At 40.0% G+C, this 13300-nt stretch overlaps 1 protein-coding gene across 2 annotated transcripts in view; it reads left to right on the top strand.

Moving 5' to 3' along the window:
• LOC127002597 (hippocampus abundant transcript 1 protein-like) overlaps nt 1-9745 on the top strand; it is a 31201-nt gene extending 21456 nt beyond the window's left edge. Inside the window, exons 4-12 of one of the 2 annotated variants that reach the window (XM_050868687.1) lie at nt 2090-2217; nt 2657-2834; nt 3338-3496; nt 3880-3993; nt 4350-4475; nt 5272-5428; nt 5673-5803; nt 6128-6290; nt 6769-7548. In XM_050868687.1, the coding sequence (XP_050724644.1) occupies nt 2090-2217; nt 2657-2834; nt 3338-3496; nt 3880-3993; nt 4350-4475; nt 5272-5428; nt 5673-5803; nt 6128-6290; nt 6769-6782 (1170 nt within the window). In that variant the 3' untranslated portion in view covers nt 6783-7548. Of the gene's footprint in view, nt 1-2089; nt 2218-2656; nt 2835-3337; nt 3497-3879; nt 3994-4349; nt 4476-5271; nt 5429-5672; nt 5804-6127; nt 6291-6768; nt 7549-7677 lie in introns of those variants that run through there. The other variant, XM_050868683.1, reaches the window with a different exon arrangement.
• Nucleotides 9746-13300: the final 3555 nt, after the last annotated feature.

The following is a 13300-nucleotide window of genomic DNA, read 5'->3' on the forward strand; positions in this document are numbered from 1 at the left end:
GGGTTAGGCAAGGTGGGAGTAAGGTTAGGTGGGGTTGGGTTGAGGTGTAGAGAGGAGGTTCAGGATGGGCAGGGTGTATGAGGGTCAGAGGTATGAAGGTGTAGGGCGGGGCATAAAGGAACTCTGCTTACGTATGTTGGTGGCCCATTTTGATTGCACGAGAACAGCAGCTTTAATAGACACAGGTGGTGGGGAAGGTGAGGAAACTCGCTCCTCCTCCTCCTCCTCCCCACCTTTCCTTCCCCGTCCCTCACCCACCTCAGAGCAGCCAGCAGCCTTTTTGACGTTAGGGGAGGAGAAGGGGAGGAGTCTGGTTGGCAAGGTTAAGGGGGAGAAGAGGGGAGAGAGGTAGAGGAAAGGGGAAGTGAGTGGAAAGGAAGGGATGGAAGGATTAAAGGAGAGATAAGAAGAGAGAGGTAAAGAAGAGGTGGAAGAGAAAGAAAGGAGGGAATGGAAGGGGTAGTGAAGAGCAGGTAGAAGGAAAGGAGTTGGAGAGAATGGGAAACAGAGGGAAGGAAGTGGAAGAGAAGCAAAACAAGCAAGGGAGGAAGGCAAATATTGAAGAGAAACAGTTGGTAAGGGAATAAGGTAGAAGGAGAGAGGAAAGTGGAGGATGAAGAAAACAGAAGAACGGGAAATATAACACAAGGCAAGGAAGGGAGTGGAGGAAAAGTTAAAGGGATGGTAAAGAGGGAGGTGGAGGAGAAAGGAAACGTAAGGCATGGCAAGGCAAGGCAGGGGAGAGGGGGGAATTACATCACTATCAGAGGAGGCGAGGCGAGGCAGAACCCAGATGTGGCTGTGACGTAATACTCTCCAAGGTCTTCATCATGGTCTTGTCTAAAGCTTGGGGATCTGTGTGGAGCTGAATGACAGTGGTGCTAAGATAGACCGATGGCAGGGGGGTGACTGTGCGAGGGAGTATATTGGGAGTTTTTTTTTGAGCGGTTAGAGAATGCAGGGGAGGCTTGGAGAGTGTATATGTGGAATGGGTGGTGGTTGAAGAATGGTTTAGTGGTTGGTAAGAATGGGTGGATGAGGTCTGAGCTTAATTTAAGAGGGTCTGAGGATGCATGTGTTGAATGAAAGGGGTTTGAGGGTGGGTGTTGAGGGTGTATTGAGGGTGGGGAGTGGTTTGGGTGGAATGTATGAACAGATGGGTGATAAGAAAAGTGAGAGGTTGGGGGCTGGAGTGGGTGGGGTTACAAGGATGGCAGGGTGGAGTGAGGTCAAGGAGGGGTCAGAGGGTGGATTGAAAGTGATCTGTGGGTGGGAGGTGGAGTGGGTAAGACATAGGGGTCGGGGTGTGGGTGTGTGGAGTATGAGGGTGGATATGAGGAGAGTTTGGGTGTGAGGGTGGAAGGTTGCAGGAGAGGGGGATTAAAGGTGGGTGGGTGTGGCTTGTGTGTTGATAGAAGTGGTGGTGTGGTGTGGTGATGATGTTTCTGGGTTGGATGTGGTGGAGCAAATTTGGGGTCTTGCTATATGTCAGTTACAGGCATCATTGAGCCAACCAGAGTCCTTTGTTTTGGGAGAACAATGGATATTTTGCAGATGATGATGACATATTGGTGTTGTCTTGTTGGTAGATGGCGCCAGTGAAGTAGGGGTAAAATAAGTTGTGTTTGTTTGTCACGTGTGGTACTGTTAAAAGTATGTCACCCTGAGGAATATGAGTGGAAAGTATTCACATTTTTAGGTGTTACTTTAGTTTTTGTATTTATACTTAGAAGTTCACCTTGGGTAATGACTTTGATAACAGTAAAATGAAAAAAGTGGTCTTAAGCTTGAGACTAAATTCATCTTTTGACCTTTCGTGGTGGCAACAGTCCATCACCTCTCTTCAGTCCTAAAAAGTCAGCCAAAGAGAAAATAAAAAGAAAGCTCAGGTGAATATAGACAGTAATAAAGTCATGTCAGGTAAGATAGTGACATACACGCCTGATAAACATTATTTTTCAGTATAATGAGGTTCAGAGGGAGTAGGTAACGTTTGTACTAAAATTATTGCCTACCTTTATTATTTTTGTGCTCATCAATATTGGCCTTGAATGAGACATTGACGGTCTGGTGCGGTGTTCCTCGGCAGGGTTTGTTGTCGTTCCTGAGTGCCCCGCTCATCGGTGCACTCTCAGACCTGTGGGGCCGAAAGTTCTTCCTGTTTATCACCGTGTTCTTCACCTGCCTTCCCATCCCCTTCATGAAGATCAACACCTGGTGAGTGACTCCATCTTGATTACCTGAATACTGAATGGATTTCCAATTACATTGTTTGAGAAACGACATTATTGATTGTATGTGTAGTGGACACAAAAGGACTTTTTTTAGCCTAGAAATGTGTAATCAGTCCTGGGAATCATTGTCTCCACAAAATTCAAATGCACACTCATCAACTTGCTTTGTAGGTTTTATATGAAAGAAATATTTGGTCAAAAATTATTTTACTCTATGAACTGAGTGTTTATAGTATGTTATTTTTGAGAGGTATTGAATGTTTCTGCATGTTTTAGGGTCATGTGTTTTATAAGTAACTATTGATGCTCATAAAAACCTGTCCGGTGTAATATTTTTGTTCATGGGCTGCCTCTACTGAAATAAAAAGATGTTAGGTTGTCATAGAATGTGTGAAGTATGCTGAATTGGATGTCTTTTCCAGGTGGTACTTTGCCCTGATCAGCATGTCTGGAGTGTTTGCCGTCACCTTCAGCATTGTGTTCGCATACGTTGCGGATGTGACAGATGAGTCTGAACGCAGCAGTGCCTATGGTTTGGTGTCTGCCACCTTTGCTGCCAGTCTTGTCACCTCCCCTGCACTAGGAGCTTATCTGGGGAAGGTGCGACAGCAAACTTGTTCCTGATAATGCAATAATCTTCATAATAAGATAACTGAGGAAGTGGTTGCCAGAGGCCATAAAGGAGCTGTGTAGTCAAGGCTTTGATGGATTTCAGTATTTTGGAATATGAATAGAAGTTAACTTGGAATTGACCAATTAAATGTCTAACAACATTGAGGCTTATCGTGCATATTAATATGTGACAATTATGATTCGTCACAAAAGCAATGAAAAATTAGCAGTCAAGTCTTAAGAAACTTTCATAGTGAGTAAGTAAACAAGCTTATGAGAATTTACAATCAGATAATTAGCCCTTATTTGACTGATGTAACATGAGCTTTGATTACTGAAAGCTATTATCAGGAAATTGAAGAAGTGAAATGTATCAGTGATTTAAATGAGGTTCTTGGTAAAAATTGTCTTTTGAGATGAACTATCACTATGAAGGTAGTGTTGTGTTCACTGTAAAGTACAGTTTGTAAATACCTTTGGGTGTGTTGCAGGTGCACAGTGATGACCTGGTGGTGGGTCTGGCCACAGCTATAGCAGTGCTAGATGTATTCTTCATTCTGGTGGCTGTGCCGGAGTCTCTGCCAGAGAAACTGAGGCTCTCATCCTCCTGGAGTGCCCACATCTCCTGGGAGCAGGCTGATCCCTTCTCTGTGAGTCTTGATCTCCCTAAGCACAATGGATTAAGTGTTTACAAAACTTTCCTGCAGTTTCCTCATATATCATGAAAATATGTAAAATACTGCAGATCACATTACTACTACAGAAACATGAATGATTTTTTTTATTATTAGGACCTTAAACGGCAGAAGATTAATTTCATGTTAATCGTGCAGCTTTAACGAGTTGAAAGAAGCATCAGTGTAGCTTCTACACCATCAGTGTTAAGTGGTAGTATACAGATGCAGATCGGTGATCATGAATATTCAACCCCCATTTATCACAAATGCTTAGTTAGCCCTTTACCATTATTCCTTGTGGGAATATTGAATTTCATTTATGTACAGTACAGCTGACACAACTCTTATTTTTGCAGGCTCTGTGGAAGGTTGGGAAAGATCGCAATGTGCTATTGATCAGCGTGTCAGTCTTATTATCCTATCTACCAGAGGCTGGCCAATATTCCTGCTTTTTTGTCTACCTCAGACTGGTAAGTCAAACTGATGTTTACACTAATTATGACATCACCTGGAGTGGTTTAGACAGATTTCAGAAACAAGGGAGGAGGCACAAGGGACAGTCGAGCACTGGTGACAAAATCTACTTGATTAGGCACATATTCACTTTTCAAGGCCTTGATTTATTTAATTAAATTAAAAAGTTTTGATGTGCTTGTCAAAAAAATTATATGCATTCAGATTTGTTGTTCAATTTGTCTGTAAAGAGGAAAGTTGCATGGGATCAGGTACCAGTTCAGCTGAGCTTGTTGACAAGTACATGGCAAATCCTTGTATTGTAAAGTATTGAGGAGGACTAATGAAGATTCTCTCTCTCTTCCCATGCCAGGTTATGGAATTCTCTGCAGAAATGGTGGCGACATTCATAGCAGTCGTTGGGATTTTATCCGTTGTGGCCCAGACTGCTCTTCTAAGTCTGCTTATGAAGAAACTGTCCAACAAGCATGTCATCATGGTAAGGGAGTTTGGTGCAAGTTAACTCAGTTGTATATTAGGATTGCATGTTTAGCATATCTGGGCACTTTAAGACACACAACTGTTTGTTAATTAATTGTTTGACACGAAACTTTGTGAAAGGTACTTATGAGTTGCCTATACAAAAGTTGCTATTAATAGCCTTTTCCATTTAGCGTAACCCGTTTCTGGGTCATGATCTGTAGAGTCCCTTGATAGATAGAGTCCCGACAGCCTAAGATTTGGACGCCATTATTGGCCCTGTCTTCGCCGCGAGACCGTGTGCTAGTGTTTGAAAAGCGCGGTGAAAACACAGGGCCAATAATGGCGTCCAAATCTTAGGTTGTCGGGACTCTATGAAGGACTCTACAGATCATGACCCAGAAACGGGTTACGCTAAATGGAAGATGCTATAAGTGTCTATATACATATTGTCATATGTGTGTTGCAGTTTGTGGGTTACTTTCAGGTAAAAAAATAATAATGTGATAACCAAAGATTCATAAAAAATATTCATTGTATAATTGAATTTTGCCAGTAATTCCTCACGTCCCTTGAAGTTTTTATTATAAATGGTTGGTTTCTAGTAGTCATGCTTTTCATTTTTATAGAAGTTTTACTTACTAGAATATTCCACTTTCACATTTTTATCATGCAAACAGCTAATTTACAGTATATTTCTCTAATTATTAAATTACATATATGGTCGACAATAATTTACATTTATTTCATTGTTATTTATGCAAGTATTAGCAAAGCATGGCCAGACTATTTTCAGCCTCTTCCGCTCCTCACAGGTGGGGCTGACCTTTGAGATGCTGCAGCTCATGTGGTATGGGTTTGGTTCCAAGATCTGGATGATGTGGGCTGCGGGTCTGTTGGCCTCAGTATCTTCCATTACCTACCCTGCCATAAGTGCCTATGTCAGCACTCATACTGATGCTGACAAGCAGGGTATGTGCCTGGCTTTGCTGCCTTCAGTATTTTTCTCCACTAGTTAGCATCTGATGTCGTTGATGATTCTCTGCTCTCCATTTATTGTAGTAATAATATTTTCATAATTATGAACAGCTGCATGTAGATAACTTTGTTTATTTGAGTAGACTTTTGGAGATTTGGTAGACTATAATTCACATTATCAGCATTATTATTGTATTTAATATTTCTGATTTGTTAAATTTCAATATTTCCTGCACAGGTGTGGTTCAGGGCATCATTACGGGCATGAGGGGGCTGTGCTCAGGCCTTGGTCCTGCAGTCTTCGGCTTCATCTTCTACCTTTTCCACGTAGACCTCAGTCAAGAGCAAGGGGATGACATCTCTCAAAGAGTAAGATACTTTTTTCTCAATTCTTTTATTATTAATGTGAATTTCCATAAAGGCATCACAACAGAGAAGGGGTCATGCAGGGGAATGGCCAAGTAAAGTCCATTGTAAAGTAATTTTTGCTGCGCCAATCCAAGCATTTATGGTCTTCACGCAGATGATTTGTCCTTCCCTAAGGAAAGGACGTTGTATGCACTTATAAAGCAGCATAAAATATCATAAATAGCATCATTCATCAGCTATATGTACTATAAACTGTTCATTATTTTACATAAACTTCTTACAGAGCCTTAACTGTGGTTAGCTTATACGTTATTCTTTCCTCAGCCCAATGGTTCTGCTGCCGGCAATGGGTCGACCCCTCACGTCACCAGTAGCCCCAACCTGGTGCCTGGGCCGCCGTTCGTGTTCGGGGCGTTATTGGTCATCTGTGCCCTCATGGTTGCTGCTTTCATACCTGAGGGTTCTGCAAAATCTAGAAAACAATCAGGTATGTATTAAAAGTATGTTATACATCACAGGGACTTAGGCATTATGCATCATAAAAATGCCAGGATAAGCAGTTTAATATTATATTATTATTTTTTTTTAAATTTCTAAACTGTCTAGAATGCTAATGAGAATCTACTCCTAATTTAACTTCAGTCCTCATTTCTTTTTAATTTCTTTTTACCTCTACTTTTTAATCTCTTAATAGTGTTTGTACTGTTCTTACATTTTTTTTTTACCAGTTATCTAATCATCAGTTCCACTTAACTTTCCATCCCAACATGTTCACCTGTTGACATTTTTTTCAGTATTGAGATTTAACAAAATAAATGTACACTTGAAATTAGTGCAAAAATTACTTAAATGAAAAGCATTAACCTTTTGGCTCTTTGTCTCTGCTTAACATTGCAAGTTGATGCTGTACTTTCATCCACACACCACTAGGGGAAAAGAATCATCATAAATAATTTATTTTCCAGTAAGAGCACAGTAGGTACGTTCCTGACAGGAAACTACGGGGTAGCAGCTTACTGTTACTACAACAGCAGAGAAGAGGAGCTGGGACGATTTTGACCTCTGCTGCCCCAGCCGATGACAAGGATATGATTAAGCCAAGACTTTTGAGAAATAAGTGACTGGTTTGGCAATGAACTTATATAAAATCCAGTGAACATGAGCAAGGGTTGCTTCCTCCAAACCACTGTAACCACAGTGGGTTTATTGCCTCAGTGTGGTCTATAGTTGGTCAAAAGGTTTCAAAGCAAGACCGATTTAATTTATTTGGCAACTGAGCACCGTGTGTTCAAGGTTCCCCATCATAAGTTTGCAATGGGATGTAAACAAGATCAAGTATGGTCTCCAAAGCTAAGAAAAGCCAAGAAAATCTTTAACCCTTTCCATCCGTGACGCACACGTCGGCGTCACAGTATGGAAAGGGTCAAGAGGAAATGGAAGAGGATTAATCCTCTTTTAAACCTCTCAATCCTCCTTCATTTCCTCTTAAGAGGTTTAGAAGAGGACTAACCCTTTCCATACGGTGACGCTGTCAGATGCCCGTCGGATGCCGACGTCGCCGGGATGAAGGGGTTAAAGAGAGGAATGGGTATTAGAAGTCATCTATAAATGGAAGAATAGTATTAGATGTAGAGGAGGATATTAACTGTATTGTGTCAACTATGTGCCCTAAGTATTAGTTCAGATTTTGCATGTTTCAATCAATTACCAGATTAGAGATTTTTCAGAAAATCTAAAATTGTATATTGTGAAACTTTTTCTTTTCCTTATTTATTTAAATAAGAAGGTTCAAAGTTTGGATCGTTATAAATTCTAAAATCAGTCTGGTAAACAATTTTGGTTTAATTTGACTAAGTAATTTTGTTTCTTCACAGGGAGCAGTTTAGAGCTGAACTTTGAGAGGGGCCACAAGAGAAAGGGAAGCATGGATGCAGCATCGTTACCACTTATGGACGAAACTGGTGTTGTCTAGCACTAGATTGTTCGTTAGTGGTTACAACTTGACTCCTGTTTTAGTGTAGTGTGATGTCAAGTGAGACTGCAGTGACAGTGCTCTGTAGATATGAAAAAAAAACCTCAATGTTTGTGATTCCAATGTAGTATTTGCCACTAAGATTCACTTCACTGAGATACAAAAAAGGCACTTGGGAAACTTGCCTTGGTGGTGCTGTCTCCTCTGTTGAGCAGGCAGGCAAGGCGGGCAGGAAGTGCCGAGTGGTGGCAGACACTCAAGAACTCTCCTGATAAACTGGTTTGCGTCTGGTGCTGGTGAAAAATAGTTTGTGCTGAGTAATTCACTTTTTTTTACTATTAGTTATTTTGTTTTGAGGGGGGAAGTGTTTTCATTGACTGAATGCAGTATTAATATGTTATGGGAGCATAAATTATGTAGTATACCCAGTGGATCTTTTTACCTTCTGTACTTTCCTAGATGTTATGACTATTTATTTATTCTGGTTGTAACTGGTGCTCATTGTTATTGCTGCAAACCTCAGTTGATACCCCTCTTACCTTGTGATATCTTAGGAATGCAATCTAACTAAGGACATGAGCCCAAGTGAAGGACAGGAGGACCTTGACTGTTGACCAGCTTGAGTTGTGAGCAGTGGTAATGTGGTAATTTTTCATAAATGTTTTAAAAAAGCAAAATACATACTTGTATGTGTATATAATCTAATGTCCTCATTATTTCTGTATTATAATAACAAGATTTAGATTTTATACATAGAACTAGTAGGAGTGCAACAGATGAATTTTTATTTTCTATTTTACAAATAGTAAGAATGAGTATGTGAGCATGTCTGTGTGGTAGGCAGTGACACCTGGTCTGGCAACCCTCCCCCGACATCCTCATCCCATACAGCAAAGGTTCTCTCCTCGCTCCCACTACTTCCTCAAATTGTTGCTTACCGCAGTCTGGTGAAACAGTTGTGGCGCTGCATCACACTTGAGATGTGGTGAGCAAGGTCTGTCAGGGTTGGAAGTTATGCTGTTTAATATTTATAATTCAGATTTTAATGCTATAAGGTACAAGAAAATAGCAGTGATATAATATTTGCTGAAACCGTCCTATATGTAAGCAGCACAAGTGCTGGATTGATTGTACATAACATGTCACCTGTGGGAAAGCTTCACTTCAAAACTACCGTGTTATTTCATTCATTGGGTTTTGACATACTGAAAGTGATAACACAAAAAAAACACAAAAAAAAGAACTTATATACATATAATAATTAGGATTTGATATGGTACTGAATTACCAAGAAATTGAAACTGAACTTTTTTAGGAAATTAAACAATCATCTTTTCAACAAATTTACATCATTTAAATTGTATACAAAAATTTCTTGTTTTGAAAAACCATTGGTTGATAAATCTGAACTAAGTGCTATCACTTTAAAAGTCTTATGAATACTTTCCCATCAGTATAACAGTGACAGATGCAGTGCTGTGTTGCCTCTTGTGAGAGCTGCCCCTCAGACAACCAAGATGAATACTATATTCATCATAGGCAACTTAGGATCTGAATCAGAAATCCACTTTATAGGATATTTTCTTGCTGGAAAACAGTGAAATGACTAGAATGAGTGAATTAATGCTGAAAGGGGAATACAAGGCCAGTTACTGAAAAGATTATTGCTGCAGGTTCTTAGACAAATGTCATTGTAGCCAAGATAGCACGTATTGGTTGAAAGATGTAGGATAAAGACCTGCTGGAACCTGTCACGGGATTCGCTCTGCAGTTGCCTCTCTTGGCAGTGGCTTTCCATTGATTAGAGGGTGGAAGCAATTGCTTTGCTTGCCTCTACAGGAGGACCTACTTGTGCTGCCAAGATTTTGCTGATTTTAGATAAACAAACTTGTGTGTACTGAACATATTAGCAGGTGGCACAAAGACAATAAGGATGTGAATTAATTTTTCCAAATAAATGATTAACTTTTGACTGATACATGATTTCATTTGACTTACTGGACTTGCTGCTGAGGAATGATGAGGCTGTCAGGAAGGTGTCTCGGTGGACCAAAGAGAGAATGCCTCTCTCAGGCTGCCAACTCCCTCTACCTGTCTTTCCTTGTTTTGTGGTTTCGTATGATCCTGAAAGCACATATTTTTCATTACTGTATATACTCAGGTATAAAGTTTAAAACTGACTGTTGAAAGCATTTACATGCAGTTTGAAGTTGGTTTGTGAATCTCAGCTTTAATTAAATACCATCTTTAGTTAGCAAGTATGTTCAGCACTAGAGTTGTGGGATACCGGTGTGACTGCCACTAATTCATGCATACATTTCCACAAGTACTATTATGAGTGAATGGAGCAGTAAGAGTTTAAGTAAAGTAAGGAAATAAAACATGTAAATAAAATCAGGGGAGTTAATTTCTATCAACCATACATAAAATTAAATATGCATGGGTCTCAACCCTCTGCTCTGCAATCCAGTTATATAATTTATTATCAAAAAATTTTGCAGCAATATAACAGTACCAGTACCTATACATGAATATATACAGTACCTTGGAAATGGCAGTATTCTTTTATTTCTTCTTTCCTGAAGGTTAATATGACCTTCAAGGAAAACAATTGATGTGAGTTAAACGGGCTCCACAGTGCACTGCACCTTGCTATCCCTGTGATAACTTACCAAGACCATTTTATTCTTGGTGTTCAGTAGTAACGTAGCAAGTGTCACAGCCATAATCATAATCTTCTTGCTTGCAAGCCAGCCTGTAAGGAGTATTACAAGTTTGTTAAGTTGTGCTATCAACAAAATGCAAATATTTATGTACAAGATGCTAACATACTAAAATGTAGATTACAAAAGAGAAGCATATGTAGCAGCAGTATTGTGTCTTGAATGACTCTTGTAATGCTGTATGTTTTCCTCATTCACATTACATAAATAGGAGAGCTGCCTCCTGACACACAGAGACTATGGTGGGTAGTCAATACCAGTCACAGGTCGGCCAATATCCCTTTCCTCACATTAGTTCAATTCACTCATTCATTTCCAGTTAGTCAACTAAAAAGTAGCGGAGAGACTGTACACATACATAATTTTGTTGTGCACCCTAGTCACACCCAGGAAACAGTTCACTCCAGTTCATGAGTAACATGGCCAAGTACTGATGTTTGCAATGCATGTCTCGTGTTTTGAGTAAACAAAAAAAATAAATTGGAGGAATACATACATACATATGTTGTGATTCTTATAATTTCATGTGTTTTAGTGAGAATATCAAATATCACATGAATTCTACCAGTAGTATGCTAATAATAGACATGTTTGTTGATTATTTAAAGTGTTCTTCTTTGAACTTCAACATATCAAAATATTAAGTTGGATCTATGAATTGTTTTGCTTGTAGACCAGGTACCTGAAAATGATCTTGTGGCCTCAGATAATTTTCATTATTCTTTGAGATATACAGGCAAATTTGGTCTTAGCTGTACACTTGGTTTCAATAAATTATACTGTTAACTCTTCATGAATACATTTTCATTGGTTTTAGTGTGATTACAGGGAAATAAAGACTAGACAATGTGTTAGGATTGATTAATTGCTTATTAAACCCACTTGTGTTGCTGATGCAGATGTCATGGTGGAGGGAACACAGCTTTCGGGCAAGAAGGAGATTGGGACAGAAAAGCAAATTTTCTTCCAGTGTGGGCAGGTCACTCAATTTTAATTTCATGATTGTAGTCTTGGTGCCAAAAAATTTATTCACTCAATACATTATGGTTCTACTTTTAAATTCAGCAACTTAAATGCCTTCTTAAACTCCATCCAAAAATTCTGCATTGAAATTATATCATTAGTTTTTAATCCTTAAGAAGGAGTCTAAAATTATAACAAAGTGAGATCAAAAGACAGAAGCTTGCAAACATTGTGGTGTGATACCGGTGTCAATAATAGAACATTACCTCAAAAATGAATAAATGTTATGGATCCTACATTACATGTTGCCACATCTAAAAATATCTTATAAACAGTTTTTGTAAGTGGTTAAGTAAGGGTTTTGACAAGTCTTTTTTCCTTCATGGTATGATATCTGAAAACTGCTGACTTGGGGTCAAAAGAAGAGACTTCGTACACAGGCAGTGCCGCCTCTGACACCCAGAGGTTTCAAAAGGGGTCAGTCAAGTGATGCTATTTTGCCTAGCTGTCATTTCTTTTCAGATTAATGAGCCTAATGTTGACAGGAAATCGAGCACAACAACTTACTAGTGGTGGTAGAGCGATGAGGACGAAATTACTGCCCAGAATTGTCATTTGGGAAGATTGGGTTCAAGGGTAGCCATACCTAATGGAGGTCGAAATTGGAGATTATGGGGAGGTTGGTGAGGGAGAGAGAGGGAAGTGTGTACAGAGGAAGAAGTGGCAGGCAAAGCATGCAGTACGCAGGGGCGGATACAAGGGGGGGGCCGGGCCCCCCAAAAAATCTCCCCCCCCCCCCACCCACCCACAGAAAATCTCGAGTGTAGGCGGGTAGTCGGTACATAACTGACTCGCTTATAATGTGCTGCAACTATAAAAAGGAATGTGTCGTCGGCTGTAGGCATATTCAGGCGCGGATACAGGCCCCCCCAAAAAAATATTAGGATAACTAAAATATATGAAATACCCATGAATTGAGAAAATATAAAATATATTTACGATACCCCTAAAAAGCTAGAGATCTGGGGAGCGAAGCCGGCCGCCGCTAGATAGATCTGGACCCTGTCCTCCAAACTTTAAAAAAAATCCTCCTCTATAGGTTTCTTGGGCTTTACTATGCGGAGGTGGACGGGATGCTCAGGCAAGATTTAAATTTTGTCGGTGTCTGATGTAATTTTTCACTCCCGCAGGGCCAGGGCACAACGGGCACGTGCCCAGGGCCCCGCACTCATCTAACAATCTATATACTCGTACAGGGCCGTAGTACGCCGTACCCAGGGGGCCCCCCCCCTCCTAGGTGTCGGACGACCCCCCCCATCTGCTAAAATGTCCACTTAAAGAGAGTCAAAACGGGGAAGACTTCCTTGCCCTTGTGCACGCCCAAGACCTCACCGGTAAAGGTTCACCACTTCCCATCTCCACCACGTACCTTTACTGCCTATGACCCTAATTTGGGCAACGTGATTATAGGATACCGGTATACATAATAAAATATGCTTTTGCTGTGTGTGCCGTATAATTAAGTGAAATTAAATTAATTTAAAATACAATTTGTATTTAATATCCCTATTGCAGAAAGGATAAGGGAAAATATTTCATATTTTGTTGATTTTGATGCAAAAATTGTCGATTACGGTAAACTATTCAGGCCTTCTTTGACCTTTTTTTTATTATATTATTATTTTGTCAGCCTTGTGGGCGGCAGGTCCAGGCTAAAATTGCCGCCCCCGGGCATATGCTTATCGGCAATGCATGTCCTGTATTCCTGTATTATTTAAAGATATAAATTCCAAGGTAGGATTTGTATATCTGGATTTTTAAAATCTTGTATTGAATAGA

Source organism: Eriocheir sinensis, chromosome 2 (genome assembly GCF_024679095.1).
Source record: "Eriocheir sinensis breed Jianghai 21 chromosome 2, ASM2467909v1, whole genome shotgun sequence".
In the NCBI taxonomy this organism is placed as follows: domain Eukaryota; kingdom Metazoa; phylum Arthropoda; class Malacostraca; order Decapoda; family Varunidae; genus Eriocheir; species Eriocheir sinensis.